We start from the raw sequence: 22318 nt of genomic DNA on the forward strand, positions 1-22318 counted from the left end.
GGGAGACAGACTAGAGAAAGATGCAAATTCAAGGTCAGGGCAGTTGGGGGAAAGTGAAAGTTTGGCCAGGTGGGCTCATGGAAGGGAGGTATGCGGCAGAGGCAGCTGATCAGATGGCCTCAATCTTAGTGACAAAGAAGTTTATGCATTCGTTGGAGATTAGGAGAGAGAGACTGGGAAGAGGGTGAACATATGGATTAGAGAAAAGAAGCTGAGGGATTATCTTTGTATTCCAGTATGATCATGAAATAGTGAGCAGTTGTGGCAGAGGAGAGCAGGAACTGATGATGCTTTGTGATCCAGCCAAATCTGGTGGTGGATGCCTATACTACTTGTGCATGCAGAAAAGGCCCTTCGGCCCATCGAGTCAGCACCAACAAATACCACTAAAGCTGCACCAATCCCATTTTCCAGCACTTGTCCCATATCCTTGAATGTTATGATGTTTCAAGTGCACATCCAAATACATCTTAAACATTGTAAGGTTTCTGGCCTCCACGACCGTCCCAGCAGTGGATTCCTGATTCCCACCACCCTCTATGTTGAAAAATGTTTTTTCAAGTCCCCTCTGGATCTCCTGCCCCGTATCCTAAAACTATGCCCACTTATGATTGACCCATCAACCAAGGGGAACAGCTGCTTCCTATTCACCTTGTACATACCCCATATAATCTTATACACCTCAATCATGTTCCCCTTTAGCCTTCTCTGCTCTAAAGAAAACAATCCAAGCCCATCAAGTTTCTCCTTATAGCTCAAATGCTCCATCCAGGCAATATCCTCTGAAAACCTCTCGTGCAATCACATCTTTCCTATAGTGAAGTGACTAGAACTGCACACAGTACTCGAGTTATGGTCTACCCAATGTTCTGTACAGTTCCATCATTACCTCCTTGTTCCTATATCCTGTGCAACAACTGATGAAAGCAAGTGTCCCATATGTCGTCTTAACTATCCTATTTGCTTGCCCTGTTGCCTTCAGGGATCTGTGAATAAGTACCCCAAGATCCATCTGTTCCTCTAAGCTTCCTTGTGTCCTGTCATTCATTGAATACTCCTTTGTCTTGTTACTTCTTCCAAAGTGCATCACCTCACACTTATCAAGGTTAAATGCCATCTGCCAATTCTCTGCCCATCTGACCAACCCTTCCTGTACTCTACCAATATCTTCCTGTAACCTACAACATTCTTCTTCACGATTAACCATGCTACCAATCTTGGTGTCATCTGCAAACTTGCTTATCATTCCCCCCATATTATCAACTATATAATTTATGTACATAAACAATGAGGACCCAGCACTGATCCTTGTGGGTATACCACTGGACATTGGCCTCCGGTGAAGCAGCCTTCTACCACCATCTTGCCAAGTTTTCCTGAATTCAATGTGCTTCAACCTTCTCAATCGGTCTCCCATGCGGGACCTTGTCAAAGGCTTTGCTAAAATCCATATGAACTATATCAACTGGACTTCCCTTATCCACGCAATCAGTCACATTTCCCTCTGACAAAGCCATGCTGACTATCCCTAATTAACCTGGCTGTCCTGTCTGGAGACAATACACATCTCTTTAACCTGTGCTTAATGCTCCCTCCACTCACATTGTCTGTATCTTTAAGATCTGGTTGGTTGTAGAGATTCGCATTCTAATCAGTATTCTGTAACTTGATTTTGTGTCTCTGTATATCCTGTTTGAGAGCAGATATACACTCCATCTGACGAAGGAGCAGCGCTCCGAAAGCTAATGGCATTTGCTACCAAATAAACCTGTTGGACTTTAACCTGGTGTTGTTAAAACTCTTACTGTGTTTACCCCAGTCCAACGCTGGCATCTCCACATCATGACTGACAGTTGACCCAGGTCTGCATCCCATGGACTTAAAGGAACAGGAGATGAGGGTCATAACCACAGGGAACAGCCAACTTGAGGTCGTGTAATTGTTTTATTGGGAACTAAGGCATTAAAAGTAGAGGTGAAGTGTGCGTTTGAGCAAATCAATAGCTGCAGAAGTGTTGCCGTGAACAGAGGGTTCCAGGTAACAGTTCATTAAAATTTCATCAATGGATACAGAGCATAATCAAAAGGCTAATGATATGCTGACATTTTTATCTAGGGGAATAGAATACACGAAGTTCAAGTCATGCTTCAGCTATATCTGGCCTTGGTTAGGCTCAATGGGAATACTATGAACAGGAGTGATTTGACCCAAGTTTTCAGGTTATTAAGAGGAATCTATGTGTAAGGCAGTTTGGGAGGAAACTGCTTCCACTAGTTGTGGAGTTTAGGACTGGGGGCAGAATCTGAACATTAGAGGACTAGATTAGGAAACACTTCACATATAGGGTGGAACAAAATTTGAGCTCTGTTCCACAAATGGTAATTGCTGAAGCAGTTGTTGATTTCAACAACAAGATTGATAGATTTTTGTTACTAAAGGTATTAAGGAATGTGGGCAAAGGAGAATATACAGAATTAGGTCACAGATCAATCATGACCTTGTGAATGGTAAAACAGGCTCGAGGGGCGAAATTTGGCCTCCTTTTCCGACGTTCTACCAAGAGATAAACTAATTGAGATGCTTAAAATGATAAAAGGATTTGATAAGTTAGGGAAATCTGGAGCACTTTTCCAAAAAAGGATTGACGTTAGGTTAACTAAAATTTTCAAAGCTGGCATTCTTAGATTTTGTTAGGTGACGATATTAAGGGAAATGGATGTGGTTAATAAAGTTGAGCCACAGATAAGCCACAATCTAATAGAATAGTGGGATAGGCATGAGAGGCTTTTTAAAAAATTTTACATAGGATGTTGGTGTCACTGGCTGGGTCAGCCTTTAATTGTCCATCCCTAATTGCCCCTGGGCCAAATGGCTTGCTAGGCTATTTCAGAGGGCATTTAGCATCAACCACATTGCTGTGGTTCTGGAGTCACATGTAGGTCAGCCCAGGTAAGGATGGTAGATTTCCTTCCCTAAAGGACATTAGTGAACTAGATGAGTTTTTATGACAGTCAACATTGGTTTTATGGTCATCATTAGATCATTAGACTTTTAAGTCTTCATTAGATTTTTAATTTCAGAATTTTATTGAATTCAAATTTCACCATCTGTCATGATGGGATTTGAACCCAGGTCCCCAGAGCATTACACTGGGTCTCTGGATTACTAGTCCAGTAATAATACCACTATGCCACTGCATTCCTCCAAATTCCTGATCCTATATTCCTTAAATTCTATTATCTACTCTATTCATAGAATCCCTACAGTGCATAAGGAGGCCACTTGGCCCATTGAGCCTGCATCGACAACAATCCCACCCAGGCCTATCCTCATAACCATGTATTTACCATGCTAATCCCCCTGACACTCAGGGGTAATTTAGAATGGCCAATCAACCGAACCGCATCTTTGGACTGAGAGAGGAAACTGGAGCACCCGGAGGAAACCCACGCAGACACAGGTACAGCGTGCAAACTCTCCACAGACAGCCACCCGAGGCTGGAATTGAACCCGGGTCCCTGGAGCTGACAGGCAGCAGTGCTAACCACTGTGCCACCTCATTTGCCATTTGTTATTTGTATTAATCATTATCTTTTAGATTTATGTCTCCTTCAACCATTAATCTTCAAAAGTTAAAATGTGTATAGAGTATTTTTTTTATTTTCTCATTCTTTTTCTCTCCTTTTTAAAAATATCCTTAAATTCTCTATTGTCTTTTTGTTCTGGATCCTCCTTTAAGAGGTAGCTCGATTGTTTTGATTTGCCCAGCACATTAATAACGAACAAAGGTTTTACTCTGATGAGGTCTCCCAATTTTTTGCCCACACTTGCAAACTACCTGCATGTCTTTTAGCAAATGGACCAAAGCAGGGTGGCACAGTGGTTAGATTTGCTACCTCACAGCTCCAGGGACCCAGGTTCAATTTGAGCTATGGGTCACTATCTATGTGGAGTTTGCACATTCTCCCCGTGTCTGTATGGGTTTACTCTGGATGCTCCAGTTTCCTCCCACAGTCCAAAGATGTGCGGGTTAGGTGGATTGGCCATTTTAAATCGTCCTTTAGATGTATAGGTTAGGGAGATTAGTGGGGTAAATGTGGGATGAGGCGTGGTATGGGTGCTCTGTCAGAGTCAGTGCAGGCTCGATGGGCCGAATGGCGGCCTCCTGCAGTGTAGGCATTCTATGATCGTTCCACTTCTAGCTGTTTGTCCTTCTAGCATAGGAAACTTCCACACTGCTATTTTGAAGGTAGGACAGAGGGCCAGAATATATTTTGTAATGCCTTAGCAAATATATATAATTTAATATTCACCATGCCAAGGTTATTATCCAAAAAATAACTACTGAAAGCACATCATTCAACATTTGTTTATCATATAAGCACTTTGAAGGAGCCTACGCTGCTTTCCCTTTTTGAGCAGAGCTTCAGTTACTGTGTTGGAAAATGCTGTTCTTACAATTTGCTGTAACTTAATGAACCAGTAAGCTGGATATGTGCATTCCAATGCTCTTTAATGTTCTATGAAATTTTTGCCCTGGGTGGTATTTGTTTTAGCTGACGCACGAAGCAGTGCCAATTTCTTGTTTACTCCACAAGGGTAAAAAGGAGCATTGATACAGCTGTACAACAGTAAATTGCTAATTGTAACTACTAAATGTAAACCTAAAAAATGTTACAGAAAGCAAAAGCTCAGGCCTCCTGAGTTCAACCCACTAATAAATGGACATGTTGACTGCACTGTACTTTGCTGCGAGCTAGTATGATGCAAGTCCCTGATTAAATTTCTAACAGGATCAATAACGATTTTAAGTGGACTAAGTTTGAACAAATGTTGCTGTGAGTCATGAATAGGGTAGTAACTTTAAGTGAGAAGGGCAATTTGTTAATAATCGTCATGGAAACTTTTCATCTTACAAGGGTGCATTTATGGTGTGTGATGGTGCAGCTGAAATCCATTGCTGCACTTTTCATGAGCAGAGTTTTAACTGCCAATGTTGAGGGTGGTGGGGGTGGCATGGAAGGAACGGTTAAAGGGCAGGTTTGGTGGTTGCAAGTGCGTTATGACTCCACCTCCAGGTTTAACATTGACATGTATGGAGGCGAGCAGAAAACTCCTGTAGGGCCATGGGGTAAGCGATTTCTATATTTAAACAGTCAATTCATTGTGGACCTAACCTTAGATTCTTTAATAGTTAGCAAAAGGATTTCTGGAGCTAGGTGAGAATATAGTGGGGAGCAGTTGTTGAATGGAAACTTCAAAGAGTGAAACTGCACATCTTCTGGGCTGCCTATGTGAAAGGCTTGTGCTCACAGATCCAAATTTCACTGCTTCACAGGTGATTCACAAATCTTGAAAATCATTTCTACCTAACTTTTACTTTACTCTCTTTGATTTGATCTTCCTTGATGTCAGCCTTCACTTGCAGCATGGAATCAGCTTATGAAGTGCTACCATAGGCCTCTGAGGAGCAACAGAATCAGCCACACCAACTGTCTTCTCAGCCACATGCTGATCCATACCATGAACATAGAGGGGATGTACACAGATCAAGCTCTGTGATACCCCAATAGAGGGTCCATCGGCAGAGAACCAGCTCCTTTTATTTACCTGAGTGCTAGTGCATAGGGCTTTCACGTTAGAACGTTGCTGTCATCTGCAGCCTCCTGGCCAATGGGCACCCATTGCCAATGGCCATCAAGACCATTTCCACTGGGGAACCACCCTGGTTCTCTGCCTCTTCCTGAAGCTGTGTGCTCTTTTCTCCTGCAAGGAAAGAAAGCAAAGTTATGAGTGTGAGAAATGGTTTGTGAGAAGAGGATTGTAGAGGATGTCTGTGAAGCCTGGGTGTGAGGTAAGATGAGGGTGAGTGTTGGTTGTTCAGATGGACTTGTCAGGAGGTTGGTACTCCGAGAGAGGGGAATGTGTAGAGCTGCAAGATCTGTTAATCTGAGGGGTACTGTGCAGAAGAATACTAGGACAACCAAGATGTGGGTGTTTGCTCCTGAATGTGTTATACCACTCACCTTTCCAGGTTCCTACTGTGTGGGTGGTTGGTGGAGAAAGCCTTTCCATGTCTCTTTTTCATTCTGCAGTGGATGATGCCTCAGCAAACAGTGTAGAATTCAGCTATTCTGACTCCTACAGGGTCCATTTATCTGCCAATCCATTCCTTTGGCAGATTTTTAGTGGGAGTTTTAGTCAAGCTTATTTAAACAGTTTGAAAGTGCAAATAAAAAGCTTGTAAAAGCTCAGGTAAGCACGCTAAGAATCGCATTGAACCTCATTCAATAGATTTACACATGGAGACACTTCCTTCCTAAAAAAAGCAAATGAGTTATTGTTGCTCCAAGGCAGTAAAGAATATTGAATGCCTTTATAAATGGAATGAAAATGGTCTGAAGATGCCCAAGAATCGTCAATAATATTTTCTGACTTGGAATCAATCTGCTAGTTTAGTAAAGTTACTATTTACACTTCCTCTTTCCTTGATGGCTTTGTGGGTTATAGCCAGGATAAATATTTCGAAGTATTGAATGGATATTTGTAAAACAGGGCATATATGCACTTTCAATGTTGTGCTAGTGCTGCTGTTCAGCGCTTTGTTATTGAGTTTAAATACTTTATGTAATAAACTTGGAGGATTAAGAAAAGATGTTGTATAAGAATTCTCTTTATTTCTAATGAACTACCAGCAACCAAATTATGACACGATTTTCAAAAGTTATTTTACAATTTCTTGAATTGGAATTATATCAGTTGCACAAAAATGTGCTCGCAAGACTGTTTGCTTTTTTAGTGTTCTCTTTTTTGGGCCAAAACTCCTGATGATTTTATAGGTAAAATCAACTGATGTCTATAATTAGCTTTATTCTTCACTGATCATGTTTAACATTTATGTAGTTTTTAACAAGTTTAGCTACTATTGATGTAAAGGTTAGCAGTATATTTAGGTACAGTATATGTTAACATGAAGTGGAGTTTCTCTCAAAATATTAAATATGCTAATATATTGAAACACTGCATTACCTGTCAGACACCAAACAGTATGTTTATATTGTTTTTTTTCTTTCTTTCAATCAACCCCCATTTTACCTTTCCTTCTGATCTGTTTCTGCTTTATGGATTGCCTCGTTGGGACAAACCGTTGGCTTTCAAAAATCACAGAGCCAATTGTGAAGAATGGCAGGCCTGCAACATCGCACAGTATGCACTCCTTTCTCCACCAGTACGCAGGCTCTTTCAAAAAGCCCCCTCTGCGGAGACCCCATAGCGTGATTGGTGGGAGCCTCGGCTCTTTCATTTCCATGCCCAGGAATGGTGGTGGTAGACTAGGTGATTACCAAGAGATTGTCTGTCTGTCTGTCTGTCTCTGTATAGTTTTCTTGCACCTAAATGTTTTCCACAATATTGGATTGTCTTGTGCATGAAGTAGTTTTCTATCTTCTTTATTTCAATGATTTACTGTAAAATTGTCTTGAAACAGAACTTTCTTGGAGTTTTTTCTGCATGTTTTTTTTTGTGCCTTAGCAAAAAATTTAGCCTCCAATCTTCCAGGTGAGTGCTGGTAAAATGAATGTGTGATTATGTACCTGTTAGCATAGTAGATGTACAATTACATATATTGTAGTTTTAAGGTTGACTCATCCCTGAAAGCATTTATCGATTGGAGATGAAGCTAACTTGCAAAATTTGGCAAGGATAATCTTTTTTTTGTGGTTGAATGTAGAAATGTTTTATACATGTCAAAAATGTCATTCGTTATCAATATATTTTGCAATAATGTATTCTAAAGCTTGTATTATTTGCAGATTTACAATAGGAATCTTGTAAGTAAACTTCTTGGCTGGAAATAATTTTGCATGTACCTTTTGGAAAAAATACTTTAGCTGAACATATTTTGATATCTCAAAGCCTGCATTCAAAGATGTTCTTGGAAAAATTGATCCTGAGCAATATAAATTATCGTAAGCCTTGGATTTCCACTGTATCAACTTGCATAATTGAGAAGTTTAGTAATTTTATGCAAACACTTGGCAGTGTAACATTTATAATAATATTCAAGGAGAAAAACTGTTCCTATAATCCCTGCCTAAATCAATTTCAATACATAGATGCTGTTGCATATTGGTTCTTGTGGGCAGTCTTTCAGCCCATTGTGCCTCCTCCTCAATTACATAAATGACTGCAGTTGAACTGCCTTTATTGCAATAATCAAATTCATGTCACCTAGTATAAACCATTTGAGCTGTCAATTCTCATGAAATAAAAAACACTGCACATTGTGAAAGATATATTATTGTGCTTGCTGCTGATTAGGCCAGAAGTTTAAAGTGGGAATTTATCTGAGACTCAGTTTGCATGGAGATGGATTATGCATGCTAATATATTGGGTTATATCCACATCAAAAATAAGACGTTGATTTTTAGACTGAATTATACAGTAAATGATTTGGAATGAAGTAACAAATATTGTAGTACTAAAGTTAGTTTAGCTTAATGGGTTAGAAGTTACTTTAAAAAATGACTCTGCTCCTTGTATAGGAATGTTATGCTGATTGCAACAGGGTTGAAATTTATCACATTATTTTTTACTGTAACCTGTTCAGTTTTAATTTTTTTAAAAGCATATAAGTAGGAATTATTCAGTCATAAATACTATAAGTTGTACATGTAAAAAGGCTACAGCTGTTCATGAGCCTTATCTAATCCTATAAAATAACTGAAAACATTGCTATCCTACAAGTCAATATTTAAAATACAGGCATAAATCTCTGGGTTTTTAATACTTTTCATTTATCTCATTGAAAATACTCCCACCAAATTTTACATTCACATACTTATTTAAATTCAAGTGAATAGCCTTTTCACCCAGTTATTTTGAATACATGTCACATCTGGCTGTGAAAATTTACAACTTAAGACTGTTATAGGAATTTCTGAGTTATTTTTAAGAGTAAAGAAACTATCAGGATGCACTTGCTGATTTCCTATTTTAATGATGTGTGGCAGGACTTTGGACCAATAGATAAAAGCAACTTAAAACAAAGAGCTGAAAATGTGTTTTGAAAAATTGCCTGAGTGGTAGTTGAAGATTAAAATACTTCTCATTGCTGATTAAAGCTGTTTAAAGTAACATTGTAACGTCTGAGTAAGATAGACATGGATTTGGCATTGTTTAGATGCAGTTTAGCAGTCTTAGCTTGATCGTTGAGAAAGGGAATGAAATGTGGCCAATCACAACGGGCAGGTGAGGGGATGGTCCTTTGGTAACGTTGAAATATTTCCTGGAGCAATTATTGAGAAATTGTATTTTCTTAGTAACGTGTCCATTAAAAGAATCCTAGCTGTTTGTGTTTCTTGTGTTACTTTGATTTTTCTCCTGTTTTGGACTATCAGGATAGCTTGACCTGCCAATTGAGGAGAATGATCTGGCTAATAGTACTATTGTGTGAGCAGCAGGCATTAATGAAGTGGGGAAAAATAAAATAGGAGAGTCGTTCGTGCCTTTTGTTTCTCTCTCCACCTTCACAACTGGTGATCCAACTGAAGTAAATTTTCATCCACTTCTGTCCGGTTAAGATTCTTGCGTAAGAACATAAGAACCAGAACCAGGAGCAGGAGTAGGCCATCTGGCCCCTTGAGTTTGGCTCCACCATTCAATAAGATCATGGCTGATCTTTTTGTGGACTCAGCTCCACTTACCCGCCTGCTCACCATAATCCTGAATTCCTTTATTGTTCAAAAATCTATCTATCTTTGCCTTAAAAACATTCAATGAGGTAGCCTCAACTGCTTCACTGGGCAGGGAATTCCACAGATTCACAACATTTTGGGTGAAGAAATACCTCCTCAACTCAATTTTTTCCCCTTATTTTCAAGCTATGCTCCGCCCCCTAGTTCTAGTTTCATCTGCCAGTGGAGACAACCTCCCTGCTTCTGTCTTATCTAATTCCTTCATAATTTTATATGTTTCTGAAAAATCCCTCTTTATTCTTCTAAATTCCAATGAGTATAGCCCCAGTCTACTCAGTCTCTCCTCATAAGCCAACCCTCTCAACTTCGAAATCAACCAAATGAATCTCCTCTGCATCCCCTCCGGTGCCGGTACATCCTTTCTCAAATAAGGAGACCAAAACTGTACACACTCTACTCCAGGTGTGGCCTGCCCAGCACCTTATACAGCTGCAACATATCCTCCCTGTTTTTAAGGAATCCCTCCAGGAATGAAGGATCTTTGCCCACTCACTTAAACTATCTATATCCCTTTGCAAGCTTTCAGTGTCCTCTGCAAACTTTGCTCTACCACTCACCTTAGTGTCATCTGTGAAGTTTGACACACTCCACTTGGTCCCCAACTCCAAATCATCTATGTAAATCGTAAATAATTGCGGTCCCAACGCTGATCCCTGAGGCACACCACTAGTCACTAATTAGAAAAACACCCATTTCTCCCCACTCTTTGCTTTCTGTTAGTTAACCAATCCTCTATCCATGCATTACCTATAACGCTGTGCACCTTTATCCTTTGCAGCAGCCTTTTGTGCAACACCTTGTCACATGCCTTCTGGAAATCCAGATGCACCGCATCCACCGGTTCCCCGTTGCCCACAGGGGAAAGCCCTCAAAGAATTCCACTAAATTAGTTAAACGTGACCTGCCTTTCATGAACCTGTGCTGTGTCTTCCCAATGGGACAATTTCTATCCAGATATCTCTTCTTTGTTCCTTGATAGATTCAAGCATTTTTCCCCGCAACAGAAGTTAAGCTAACCGGTCTATAGTTACCCGCCTTTTGTCTACCTCCTTTTTTAAATGGTCACATTTGCTGTTTTCCAATCTGTCTGAACTGCCCCAGAGTCCGCTGAATTTTGGTAAATTACCACAAGCGCATTTGCTATTTTCCCCACCATCTCTTTTAGTACCCTGGGATGCATTCCATCAGGCCAGGAGACTTATCTACCTTTAGCCCCGTTAGCTTACCAAACACTACTGCTTTAGTGATAATCATTTAGAACATAGAACAGTACAGCACAGAACAGGCCCTTCGTGCCGAGCTTTGTCTGAAACCCAGATCAAGCTATTTCCTCCCGATCATCCCGAAGTACTCCATGTGCCTATCCAATAGCTTCTTAAATGTTCCTAAAGTTTCTGACTCCACTATCACTGCAGGCAGTCCATTCCACACCCCAACCACTCTCTGCGTAAAGAACCTACCTCTGATATCCTTCCTATATCTCCCACCATGAACCCTATAGTTATGCCCCCTAGTTACCACTCCATTCACCCGAGGAAATAGTCTTTGAACGTTCACTCTATCTATCCCCCTCATCATCTTATAAACCTCTATCAAGTCTCCTCTCAACCTCCTCCGCTCCAAAGAGAAAAGCCCAAGTTCCCTCAACCTTTCCTCATAAGACCTACCCTCCAAACCAGGCAGCATCCTGGTAAATCTCCTTTGCACGCTTTCCAGTGTCTCCACATCCTTCTTATAGTGAGGTGACCAGAACTGCACACAATATTCCAAATGTGGTCTCACCAAGGTCCTGTACAGTTGCAGCATAACCCCACGGCTCTTAAACTCAAACCCCCTGTTAATGAACGCCAACACACTATAGGCCTTCTTCACGGCTCTATCCACTTGAGTGGCAACCTTCAGAGATCTATGGATATGAACCCCAAGATCTCTCTGTTCCTCCACATTCTTCAGAACCCTACCTTTGACCCTGTAATCCATATTTAAATTTGTCCTACCAAAATGAATCACCTCGCATTTGTCAGGGTTAAACTCCATTTGCCATTTTTCAGCCCAGCTCTGCACCCTATCTATATCTCTTTGCAGCCTAGGTCCTATTTCTAGGTCCTCATCTGCCATTGCCTCCTTGTCTTAATTATAATACATTCCTATTACTACAACATAAAAGTAGAATAGTTAACATCCAATGAAAATCATAGAGTTAAGTGAAAGTTTTATAATATAAAAGATTTTATTTCTTCAAAATTTGTCTCTGTATTCTGAACTTTAAATTTGTGTTTTCGCTAAGGATAAAATCTGATATGGCCCCGTTGCCCTCCAATAGGTAAACTTATGGTGAGATAAAGGCCTTCCTTTATACACTCTTTGTAGTATTTCATCTAGAAACTGTATGTGGATTGATTAAAGCTTCTCATCACTGACTCCAGCTTGCATTCATAGAGAATTTTTAACCTAGTTAAATGCTGAAAGGGCTTCACAGAGGTGTCACCAAGAAATGATCACTGAGCCAAAGAGGAGATATTAGAATGGCCAATGGAATGGGTTTTACAAAGTATCTGAAAGAAGTGAGGCAGAGTGCTCCAAGAGTGAATTATGAAGTCGAGGGTCGATACAGCTGAAGACATGAGATGTTAGAGGAGGCTGGAGTTGGAAGAATGGAGAGTAGGGTTGTAAATTTAAAATTGGTGACGTTAGAGGACCAGTCATCATTTGTAGTTAACCAATGATAGAGGGAATGGACGTACAGGGTTTGGCTGTAGGTTCTAGAATTTTGGCTGAGCTGAAGGTTATAGAGTAGCAGATGGCTGTATTCGTCAGGAGAGCGATGGAATAGTTGAATAGTAGTGATTAAAGCTTGGATGGGGATTTCTGCAGCATAAGGCTTGAGGTACACAATGTGTGAAGATGGGAGTAGACAGTTCTAATAGGATTTTTAAAAATTTGGTTTATTATTGTCACATATATTGGCATGATGTGGCATTCAACCTTGGATCTTCAGGTAAGCGTTCTCTAAGGCGGCCTTCACGACACACGACAGCGCAGAGTCATTGAGCAGAAACTGATAGCCAGGTTCCGCACACATGAGGACGGCCTAAACCGGGATGTTGGATTTATGTCACATTATCAGTAACCCCACAGCTTTCCCCCTGGTCTTGCAGAATCTCACTAGCTGTTCTGTCTGGAGACAATACACATCTCTTTAACCTGTGTTGAATGCTCCCTCCACCCACATTGTCTGTACCTTTAAGACCTGGCTGGCTGTAGAGATTCGCATTCTAATTAGTATTCTGTAACTTGATTTCAGTGTCTGTGCACTGTTTGAGAGCAGATATCCACTCCATCTGACGAAGGAGCAGTGCTCCGAAAGCTTATGGTATTTGCTACCAAATAAACCTGTTGGACTTCAACCTGGTGTTGTGAGACTTCTTAGTGTACATATATTAGCATACAGTGAAAAGTATTGTTTCTTGTGCGCTATACAGACCAAGCATGCCGTTCATAAAGAAGGAAATGAGAGAGTGCAGAATGTAGTGTTACAGTCCTAGCTAGGATGTAGAGAAAGATCAACTTAATGCAGGGTAAGTTCATTCAAAAGTCTGACAGCAGGGAAGAAGCTGTTCTCGAGTCAGTTGGTACGTGACCTCAGACTTTTGCACCTTTTTCCCGAAGGAAGAAGATGGAAGAGGGAATGTCCGGGGTGCATGGGGTCCTTAATTATGCTGGCTGCTTTGCCAAAGCAGTTGGAAGTGTAGACAGTGTCAATGGATGGGAGGCTGGTTTGTGTGATGGATTGGGCTACATTCACGACCTTTTGTAGTTCCTTGCGGTGTTGGGCAGAGCAGGAGCCATACCAAGCTGTGATACAACCATCTGCATCTGGTGCATCTGCAAAAGTTGGTGAGAGTCATAGCTGACATGCCAAATTTCCTTAATCTTCTGAGAAAGTTGGTGGGCTTTCTTAACTATAGTGTCGGCATGGGGGGACCAGGACAGGTTGTTGGTGATCTGGACACCTTAAAAACTTGAAGTTCTCGACCCTTTCTACGTCGTCCCCGTTGATGTAGACAGGGGCATGTTCTCCTTTACACTTCCTGAAGTCGATGACAATCTCCATCATTTTGTTGACTTTGAGGGAGAGATTATTGTCGCTGCACCAGTTCACCAAATTCTCTATCTCATTCCTGTACTCTGTCTCGTCATTGTTTGCGATCCAACCCACTACGATGGTGTCATCAGTGAACTTGAAAATTGAATTGGAGGGGAATTTGGCCACACAATCATAGGTGTATAAGGAGTATAGTAGGGGGCTGAGAACACAGCCTTTTGGGGCACCGGTGTTGAGGATGATTGTGGAGGAGGTGTTGTTGCTCATCCTTGGGCTCAGTCCTTCGGGAAAAAGGTGCAAAAGTCTGAGGTCACGTACCAACTGACTCGAGAACAGCTTCTTCCCTGCTGTCAGACTTTTGAATGAACTTACCTTGCATTAAGTTGATCTTTCTCTACATCCTAGCTAGGACTGTAACACTACATTCTGCACTCTCTCATTTCCTTCTTTATGAACGGCACGCTTGGTCTGTATAGCGCACAAGAAACAATACTTTTCACTGTATGCTAATATATGTGACAATAATAAACCAAATTTTAAAAAATCCTATTAGAACTGTCTACTCCCATCTTCACACATTGTGTACCTCAAGCCTTATGCTGCAGAAATCCTCATCCAAGCTTACGAATGGCAGATGGAGTTTAATTTAGACAAATGCGAGGTGATGCATTTTGGTAGATTGAGCCAGGGCAGGACTTACTCAGTTAATGGTAGGGCATTGGAGAGAGTTACAGAAAAAAGAGATCTAGGGATACATGTTCATAGCTCCTTGAAAGTGGAGTCACAGGTGGACAGAGTGGTGAAGAAGACATTCGGCATGCTTGGTTTCATCGGTCAGAACATTGAATACAGGAGTTGGGACGTCTTGTTAAAGTTGTATAAGACATTGGTATGGCCACACTTGGAATACTGTGTGCAATTCTGGTCACCCTATTATAGAAAGGATATTATTAAACTAGAAAGAGTGCAGAAAAGATTTACGAGGATACTACCGGGACTTGATGGATTGAGTTTTAAGGAGAGACTGAATAGACTGGGACTTTTTTCTCTGGAGCGTAGGAGGCTGAGGGGTGACCTTATAGAGGTCTATAAAATAATGAGGGGCATAGACAAAGTAGATAGTCAATATCTTTTCCCAAAGGTAGGGGAGTCTAAAAGTAGAGGGCATAGGTTAAAGGTGAGAGGGGAGAGATACAAAAGTGTCCAGAGGGGCAATTTTTTCACAGAGGGTGGTGAGTGTCTGAAACAAGCTGCCAGAGGTAGGAGTAGAGGCGGGTACAATTTTATCTTTTAAAAAGCATTTAGATAGTTACATGGGTACGATGGGTATAGAGGGATATGGCCAAATGTGGGCAATTGGGATTAGTTAAGGGGTTTTTTTTAAAAAAAGGACGGCATGGACAAGTTGGGCCAAAGGGCCTGTTTCCATGCTGTAAACCTCTATGACTCTACTGATTGTGTTCGGAAGTTCGGGATCCAGTCGCAGAGGGAGGTGCCAAGGCCCAGGCCACGGAGTTTGGAGATGAGTTTCATGGGAATAATGGTGTTGAAGGCTGAACTATAGTCAATAAATAGGAGTCTGACATAGGTGTCTTTGTTATCTGGGTGTTCCAGGGTTGAGTGCAGGGCCTGGGAGATGGCGTCTGCCGTGGACCTGTTGCGGCGGCAAGCAAACTGTAGTGGATCCAGGTAGTCCAGGAGGTTGGAATTGATTTGTGCCATGACGAGCCTTTCGAAGCACTTCATAATGGATGTCAGAGCCACCGGCTGATAGTCATTAAGGCACGCTGCCTGGTTTTTCTTTGGTACTGGGATGATGGTCGTCGTCTTGAAGCAGATAGGGACCTCAGATTATTGTAAAGAGAGGTTGAAGATGTCTGAGAATACCCCCGCCAGCTGATCCACGCAGGATCTGAGTGCTCGTCCAGATACCCATCCGGGCCAGTCACTTTCCGTGGGTTGACCTTCGAGAAAGCTGCTCTGACATCTGCAATGGATATACAATCCTCGTAAACCTATGCTGTGGTTTTAATGTCCTTTCAATAACAGAGCACCCAGAACTGCATGCAGTACTCGAACTGAAGCCTCACTTATGTACAAATTCGACAAATGTATCATTGTTTCTTACTCTTATACACTGCACCTATGTCAATAAAGGAAAAAGGACTGTTGGACTTTTTAACAACTTTTTCTACTTGCATTTGCAATTTCAGGTTTCTTCATTCACACCCTTCAATGCCTTTGTAAATAATCCCATCCTTGTTTTCCCCCTAAAATAGATGACTACTTACATGTCTATATTTAAATTGCTGCTTCCACATGTCTATTCACTCTTTTTATATAAACCTTCTTTTCAGGTTTTTTTTTAGTTGGTCAAACGTGATTTCCCTTTCACAAAACCATGCTGACTCTTCCTATTAGTATGAGAGGGAAGCTAGCTAGAAATGTAAAAACGGATAGCAAGAGTTTCTATAGGTATTTAAAAAGGAAAAGAATAGGTAAGGTGAGTGTTAATGCTCTGGCGAATGAGAATGGGGGGTTAATAGATAATAAGGAAATGGCGAATGAAATGAACAAATATTTTGCTTCTATCTTCACTATAGAGGATACAAAAACATTCCAATAATAGCTGTAAATCAGGAGGTGGAAGAAAGAGAGGAATATGATAAATTACTAGGGAAGCTGTACTGAGCAAACTGATGGAGATGCAAGTTGACAAGTCTCTGGGTCCAGATGGACTTCTTCATAGGTTCTTCAAAGAGGTGGTGGTCGAGATAGTAGACGTGTTGGTGTTAATTTTCCAAAGTTCGCTAGATTCTGGAAATGTTCCATCAGACTGGAAAGTAGCAAACATAACTCCTTAATTCAAGAAGAGAGCGAGGCAGAAAACAGGAAACTATAGGCCTTTTAGCTTAATGTTTGTCATGGGGAAGGTGTTAGGATCAACCATTAAGGAGGTTAGAGCTTGGCACTTTGAAAAACTCAAGATAATCAGGAAGAGGAGACATGGTTTTGTGAAATGGAAATCATGTTTGATCAATTCCTTAGAGCATTTTGAAGGAGTAACATGCACGGTGGATAAAGGGGAACCTATAGACATACTGGACTTGGATTTCCAAAAGACATTCGATAAGATGCTACATCAAAGGTTATTGCGGAAAATAAAAGCTCATGGTGTAGACGATCATGTACTAGCACGGATAGAAGATTGGCTGGCTGGCAGAAAACAGAGTATGCATAAATGGGTCTTTTTCTGATTGGCAGGATGTGTTGAGTGGAGTCCCTCATTTTATGCCAGGTTAGACCATAAGACCATAAGACATAGGAGCGGAAGTAAGGCCATTCGGCCCATCGAGTCCACTCCACCATTCAATCATGGTTGATTTCAACTCCATTTACCCGCTCTCTCCCCATAGCCCTTAATTCCTCGAGAAATCAAGAATTTATCAATTTCTGTCTTGAAGACGCTCAACGTCTCGGCCTCCACAGCCCTCTGTGGCAATGAATTCCACAGACCCACCACTCTCTGGCTGAAGAAATTTCTCCTCATCTCTGTTCTAAAGTGACTCCCTTTTATTCTAAGGCTGTGCCCCCGCGTCCTAGTCTCCCCTGTTCTTAACTTTTTACAATTTATATAAATGACTTGAATGAGGGGAGTGAAGGCATGGTAGCTAAATTTGCAGATGACACAAAGGTAGGAAAGAATGTTGTCAAGAGACCAAAAGGAGGTTGCATACAGATATAGATGGTTGTGAGTGAGCAAAGTTCTGGCAATGGAGCTGTAATAGCTGTAAATCAGGAGGTGGAAGAAAGAGAGGAATATGATAAATATGATAAATTACTAGGGAAGCTGTTTGGCAGGAAGAATGAAAATACAGACTTATTTAAATGGAGAGCAACTGCAGAATTCCAAGGTGCAGAGGGATGTAGGTGTTCTAGTGCATGAGTCAAAAGGTTAGTATGCAGGTGTACAGCAAGTAATCAAGAAGGCTAATGGAATGCTATCCTTTATTAAGAGACGAATGAACATAAAAGTAAGGATGTTATGCTTCAGTTTTACAGGGCATAGGTGAGGGCACATCTTGAATACTATGTAGTTTTGGTCGTCTTATTTAACGAAGGATATATATGTGTTGGAGGTGATTCAGAGCAGGTTTACTAGACACCTGACATCAAGGCAGCAATTGATCAAGTGTGGCAAAACTTAAGTCCTGACATGACATATGAGCAATCCTGAGATTAGAGTCTTGTTTTTTAATCTTTTCCATAGTTCCTGAAACTCTGCCTGAAGTACATCAACATACTTTCTACCCTTACTTTTCATACAAGTCCATTGGTAGAACAGAGCTTGAATATTGCTGAAAAAACGAGGCATATCTAAGCTTTTTGTATTGTACTCATCAGGACATTTCACAAGAGTACCAATATAAAGGAAAAACAACAATTAATACAGTTGTTGGTTGGTTGTCTACTTGTCAATCAAACTACATTCTCTTCTCATACAGTAAATATTGTTGTTTTCTCCTTGTGTTGATATTCTTGCAAAGTGCCCTGATGAATGCAAGATGAAAAGCTTCAATATGTCTCTTTTCTTAAGCAATACTTATTCCTATTATTCCTCTTATATTTAGTATCTAATATCTCCCATGTGACTCAGTGTCTAATTTTACTTCATAACACACCTGTGAAGCACCTTCAGACAGTTTATTCGGATAGAAAGCATTATGATATAAGTAAGTGTTGGACTGAAATATACTGATTTGGGAAGCAGTCTTTGTATTTAATTGAAGCTAATTAGTGAGTTAATTGTGTGATACCATACCAAAAATAGCATGCATATAATTTTCATAATTACATAGTCATGGTTGTTAGTGTTAGGTTCAGGAGGAGTTGGAAACAAAATATTGTTTGAAATGTGAAAAATAACATTCCATTTAAACTGCCTTTATCTAGTAGCATTGATATATTTGAATATTTTGCTGTTCTTGTTATTGGAGAGCTAAATTAGAACAGATATCTGGAAAATGCATTCCATGGAATGAGAAATTGTACTCTCACTGAAATGTAAATCATTGTTAGTGATACTGAATTATTTATTTATAAATAAATTAGTACAACAAAATTGATTGCAACACAATTAACTGAAAATGTTGTTTTTTCAAAAAAATGAAACAACTTGAAAGATAAATTAATTTCCCAACGGGAATTTTAATTTCTGGCCAATTTATTTGGCAAAGAAGGAAAATATGTTTTGTTCAAAATGAAGCAATTATTCATCTTAAACATGCATCCGGATTTTACGTTGAGCAGGCACTACTGACTCAATTTATGCAGTTTTAAAATTTCACTGCATTTGGCATGTAAAATGTTTTGGCTAAGAGAATATTCCACGCACTGAAAATAATGCTTGCAGAACATTTATAGGATTTGGCAAGTTAAAAGAAACCAAAAATGTTAGTTGCAAGAGAGGTTAAAAGTAGAAATTATATGTTGGTTGTGATGCAGTATAAATAACACAGCATTTTGCCAAATGTTGTTACATTTAATCATTTCTCTTCTGTATATGTTTTAGAATAATGTATAAAAGCATAGAAATATGCTCTTTGATACCGTAGCTGATTTCTCTTTCTGCCCCCTGTTCAGATATAGTACATGAAAATTTGAAAATAGGTTCAGATGGTGAGAGTGACCAAGCTTCTGGAACATCATCTGATGAGGTGCAGTCTCCGACTCGTGTGCGTATGAGGAACCACTTACACAGGAGAATCTCCATGGAGGTAAGTTTTCTATTACAATTCAGGAAATACAAAATGACTAAAAAGTACCTTTTGATTACATGATCAGTTCTGTGATGATGTTTCTTTGCTCAACTCTACATTAAGCGGTAATACAATTTGTGGGCGGCACGGTAGCACAGTGGTTAGCACTACTGCTTCACAGCTCCAGGGGCCTGGGTTCGATTCCCGGCTTGGGTCACTGTCTGTGCGGAGTTTGCACATTCTCCTCGTGTCTGCATGGGTTTCCTCCCGGGTGCTCCGGTTTCCTCCCACAGTCCAAAGATGTGTGAGTTAGGTTGATTGGACAGGTTAAAATTGCCCTTAGTGTCCTGAGATGCGTAGGTTAGAGGGATTAGTGGGTAAAATATGTAGGGGTAGGGCCTGGGTGGGATTGTGGTCAGTGCAGACTCGATGGGCCGAATGGCCTCTTTCTGTACTGTAGGGTTTCTATGAATTGTACGTTGATCTAAATGGAACAGGCCTTTAATGTGCAGTGATATCATAAGTGGAAATTCTATATAATTACCAATCTTGCATCTTGTCCACATTATAAGTATCTTGCCTTTAAAATGTGCCAGTTCTTAAACTGTAGCATTGGTGATGTTGTACCTCAACATCACATGACTAATTATCGTAGATCATAGAATCATAGAAACCCTACAGTACAGAAAGAGGCCATTCGACCCATCGAGTCTGCACCGACCACAATCCCACCCAGGCCCTACCCCCATATCTACCCACTAATCCCTCCAACCTATGCATCTCAGGACACTAAGGGCAATTTTTAGCATGGCCAATCAACCTAACCTGCACATCTTTGGACTGTGGGAGGAAACCGGAGCACCCGGAGGAAACCCACGCAGACACGAGGAGAATGTGCAAACTCCACACAGACAGTGACCCAAGCCGGGATCGAACCCAGGTCCCTGGAGCTGTGAAGCAGCAGTGCTAACCACTGTGCTACCGTGCCGCCCAATTATAAGTCAAAATATCATAACTAACTCAACCACTGTGTGTAAAGTTGCCAATTAAATATCTGAAAGAAAATTATGAACAAATCCAAAGAAGCAAAAGAAGATTAAATACAACACCGAGCAGACAAATCCCCCTCTTCCCTCGAAAGCTATCATAGCAAACAACAATTAATACATAACTGTTCAAGAAAATCTCAAATTACTTTTCACACCTTTTAGCTGTTATTGTCCTTCCTCATTCAAGATCAATACATAAAACTTAAGAAAACCAATTTAACAAACGTAGGACACCTATACTTGCCCATAGAATCGCAAGTGTAATGTTCGAAATTCCTTCGGTTCTATCCTCTTATTTTTAAGGGTCTTGGAACTTGAGTTAGAACTTTCATTTGCGCCTTAGAGCTTTTCATGTTGCTCGTGAGAAACAAAATATGATGTTGTTACAACCAGGTACAAAATTTATCCAAAAATAGGCAGAATTGAAAGAATAGAAAAACAAGTCCAAAGATGTGCGGGTTAGGTTGATTGGCCAGGTTAAAAATTGCCCCTTAGAATCCTGAGATGCGTAGGTTAGAGGGATTAGCGGGTAAAATATGTGGGGGTCGGGCCTGGGTGGGATTGTGGTCGGTGCAGACTCGATGGGCCGAATGGCCTCCTTCTGCACTGTAGGGTTTCTATGATTTCTATGAAGACTCTAGGGTGGCACAGTGGTTAGCACTACTGCCTCTCAGCACCAGGGACCCAGGTTCAATTCCAGCCTTGAGTGACAGTCTGTCTGTATGGAGTTTGCACATTCTCCCCTTGTCTGCGTGGGTTTCCTCTGGGTACACCGGTTTCCTTCCACAGTCCAAAGATGTGCAGATTATGTGGATTGGCTATTTTAAATTGCCACTTAGTGTCCCAGAAAGTGTGGGTTCGGGGGAATTGTGGGGTAAGTACATGGGTTGCAAGGATAGTACCTGGGTAGGATGCTCTGTTGGAGAGTCGGTGCAGACTTGATGGGCCGAATGGCCTCCTCCTGCACTGAACGGATTCTGTGAATAGTTAAATATCTTGTTTTTCAACATGTTATGCAGTTTAAGCCATCATGAAGAAATTTTGAAATTTATGCTTGAGCAGAAAAAGTCTGCATCATGCTCAGTGTCAGTCAGCCTGGATCATCACTTGTGACTACTTGATGATCAGAAGTTTTGACAGCAGGAATATCTCTAATTCCCCCACCCCTCTATCTCCTTCCTGCTCCTACTCCATGTGGAGCAATTCCAATGACCACTTCAGGTAGATCTACAAATGTGTCAGGGGAATAGGGGAGAAATATATGATGTATATAACTTGAGAAAAATGGTTTCACAGGAGAGGGAAAGATAAGTAGAGTACTTGTATCCAAGTCTATATGAAATGCATCATTGGTGATGGGGCAGCTAAAAATATTTTTTTATAACTTGCTGGCAATAAATAATTTTGGTGGTAAATAATAAGTAATTTGGTTTCAAATATTGCAAAGTAATACTTGAGCTAAGATAACATTTGCCTGATGCCACAGGGATAATCAGCATACAATTACTTGCTTGTAATGGTGAGTGCGCTATTTCAAAATATTTCATGTTTTGAGTTAGCCACAGCAAGCATTGACATAAGACATACCACAATAGGTTGAAATGTCAGTATAATTCTAACATTGGATCGTAGAATCTTAAAGCAGAATG

The 22318-nt window shown here is 40.7% G+C and overlaps 1 protein-coding gene across 2 annotated transcripts in view; it reads left to right on the forward strand.

Moving 5' to 3' along the window:
• Nucleotides 1–22318, forward strand: part of cdk17 (cyclin dependent kinase 17) — a 182366-nt gene that overhangs the window by 80597 nt on the left and 79451 nt on the right. The window contains exons 4-5 of one of the 2 annotated variants that reach the window (XM_078235163.1): nucleotides 7168–7335; nucleotides 19505–19638. In XM_078235163.1, coding sequence (XP_078091289.1) covers nucleotides 7168–7335; nucleotides 19505–19638 — 302 coding nt within the window. The remainder of the gene's footprint in view (nucleotides 1–7167; nucleotides 7336–19504; nucleotides 19639–22318) is intronic. The other variant, XM_078235164.1, reaches the window with a different exon arrangement.

This window comes from Mustelus asterias, chromosome 19 (genome assembly GCF_964213995.1).
Source record: "Mustelus asterias chromosome 19, sMusAst1.hap1.1, whole genome shotgun sequence".
NCBI lineage: Eukaryota > Metazoa > Chordata > Chondrichthyes > Carcharhiniformes > Triakidae > Mustelus > Mustelus asterias.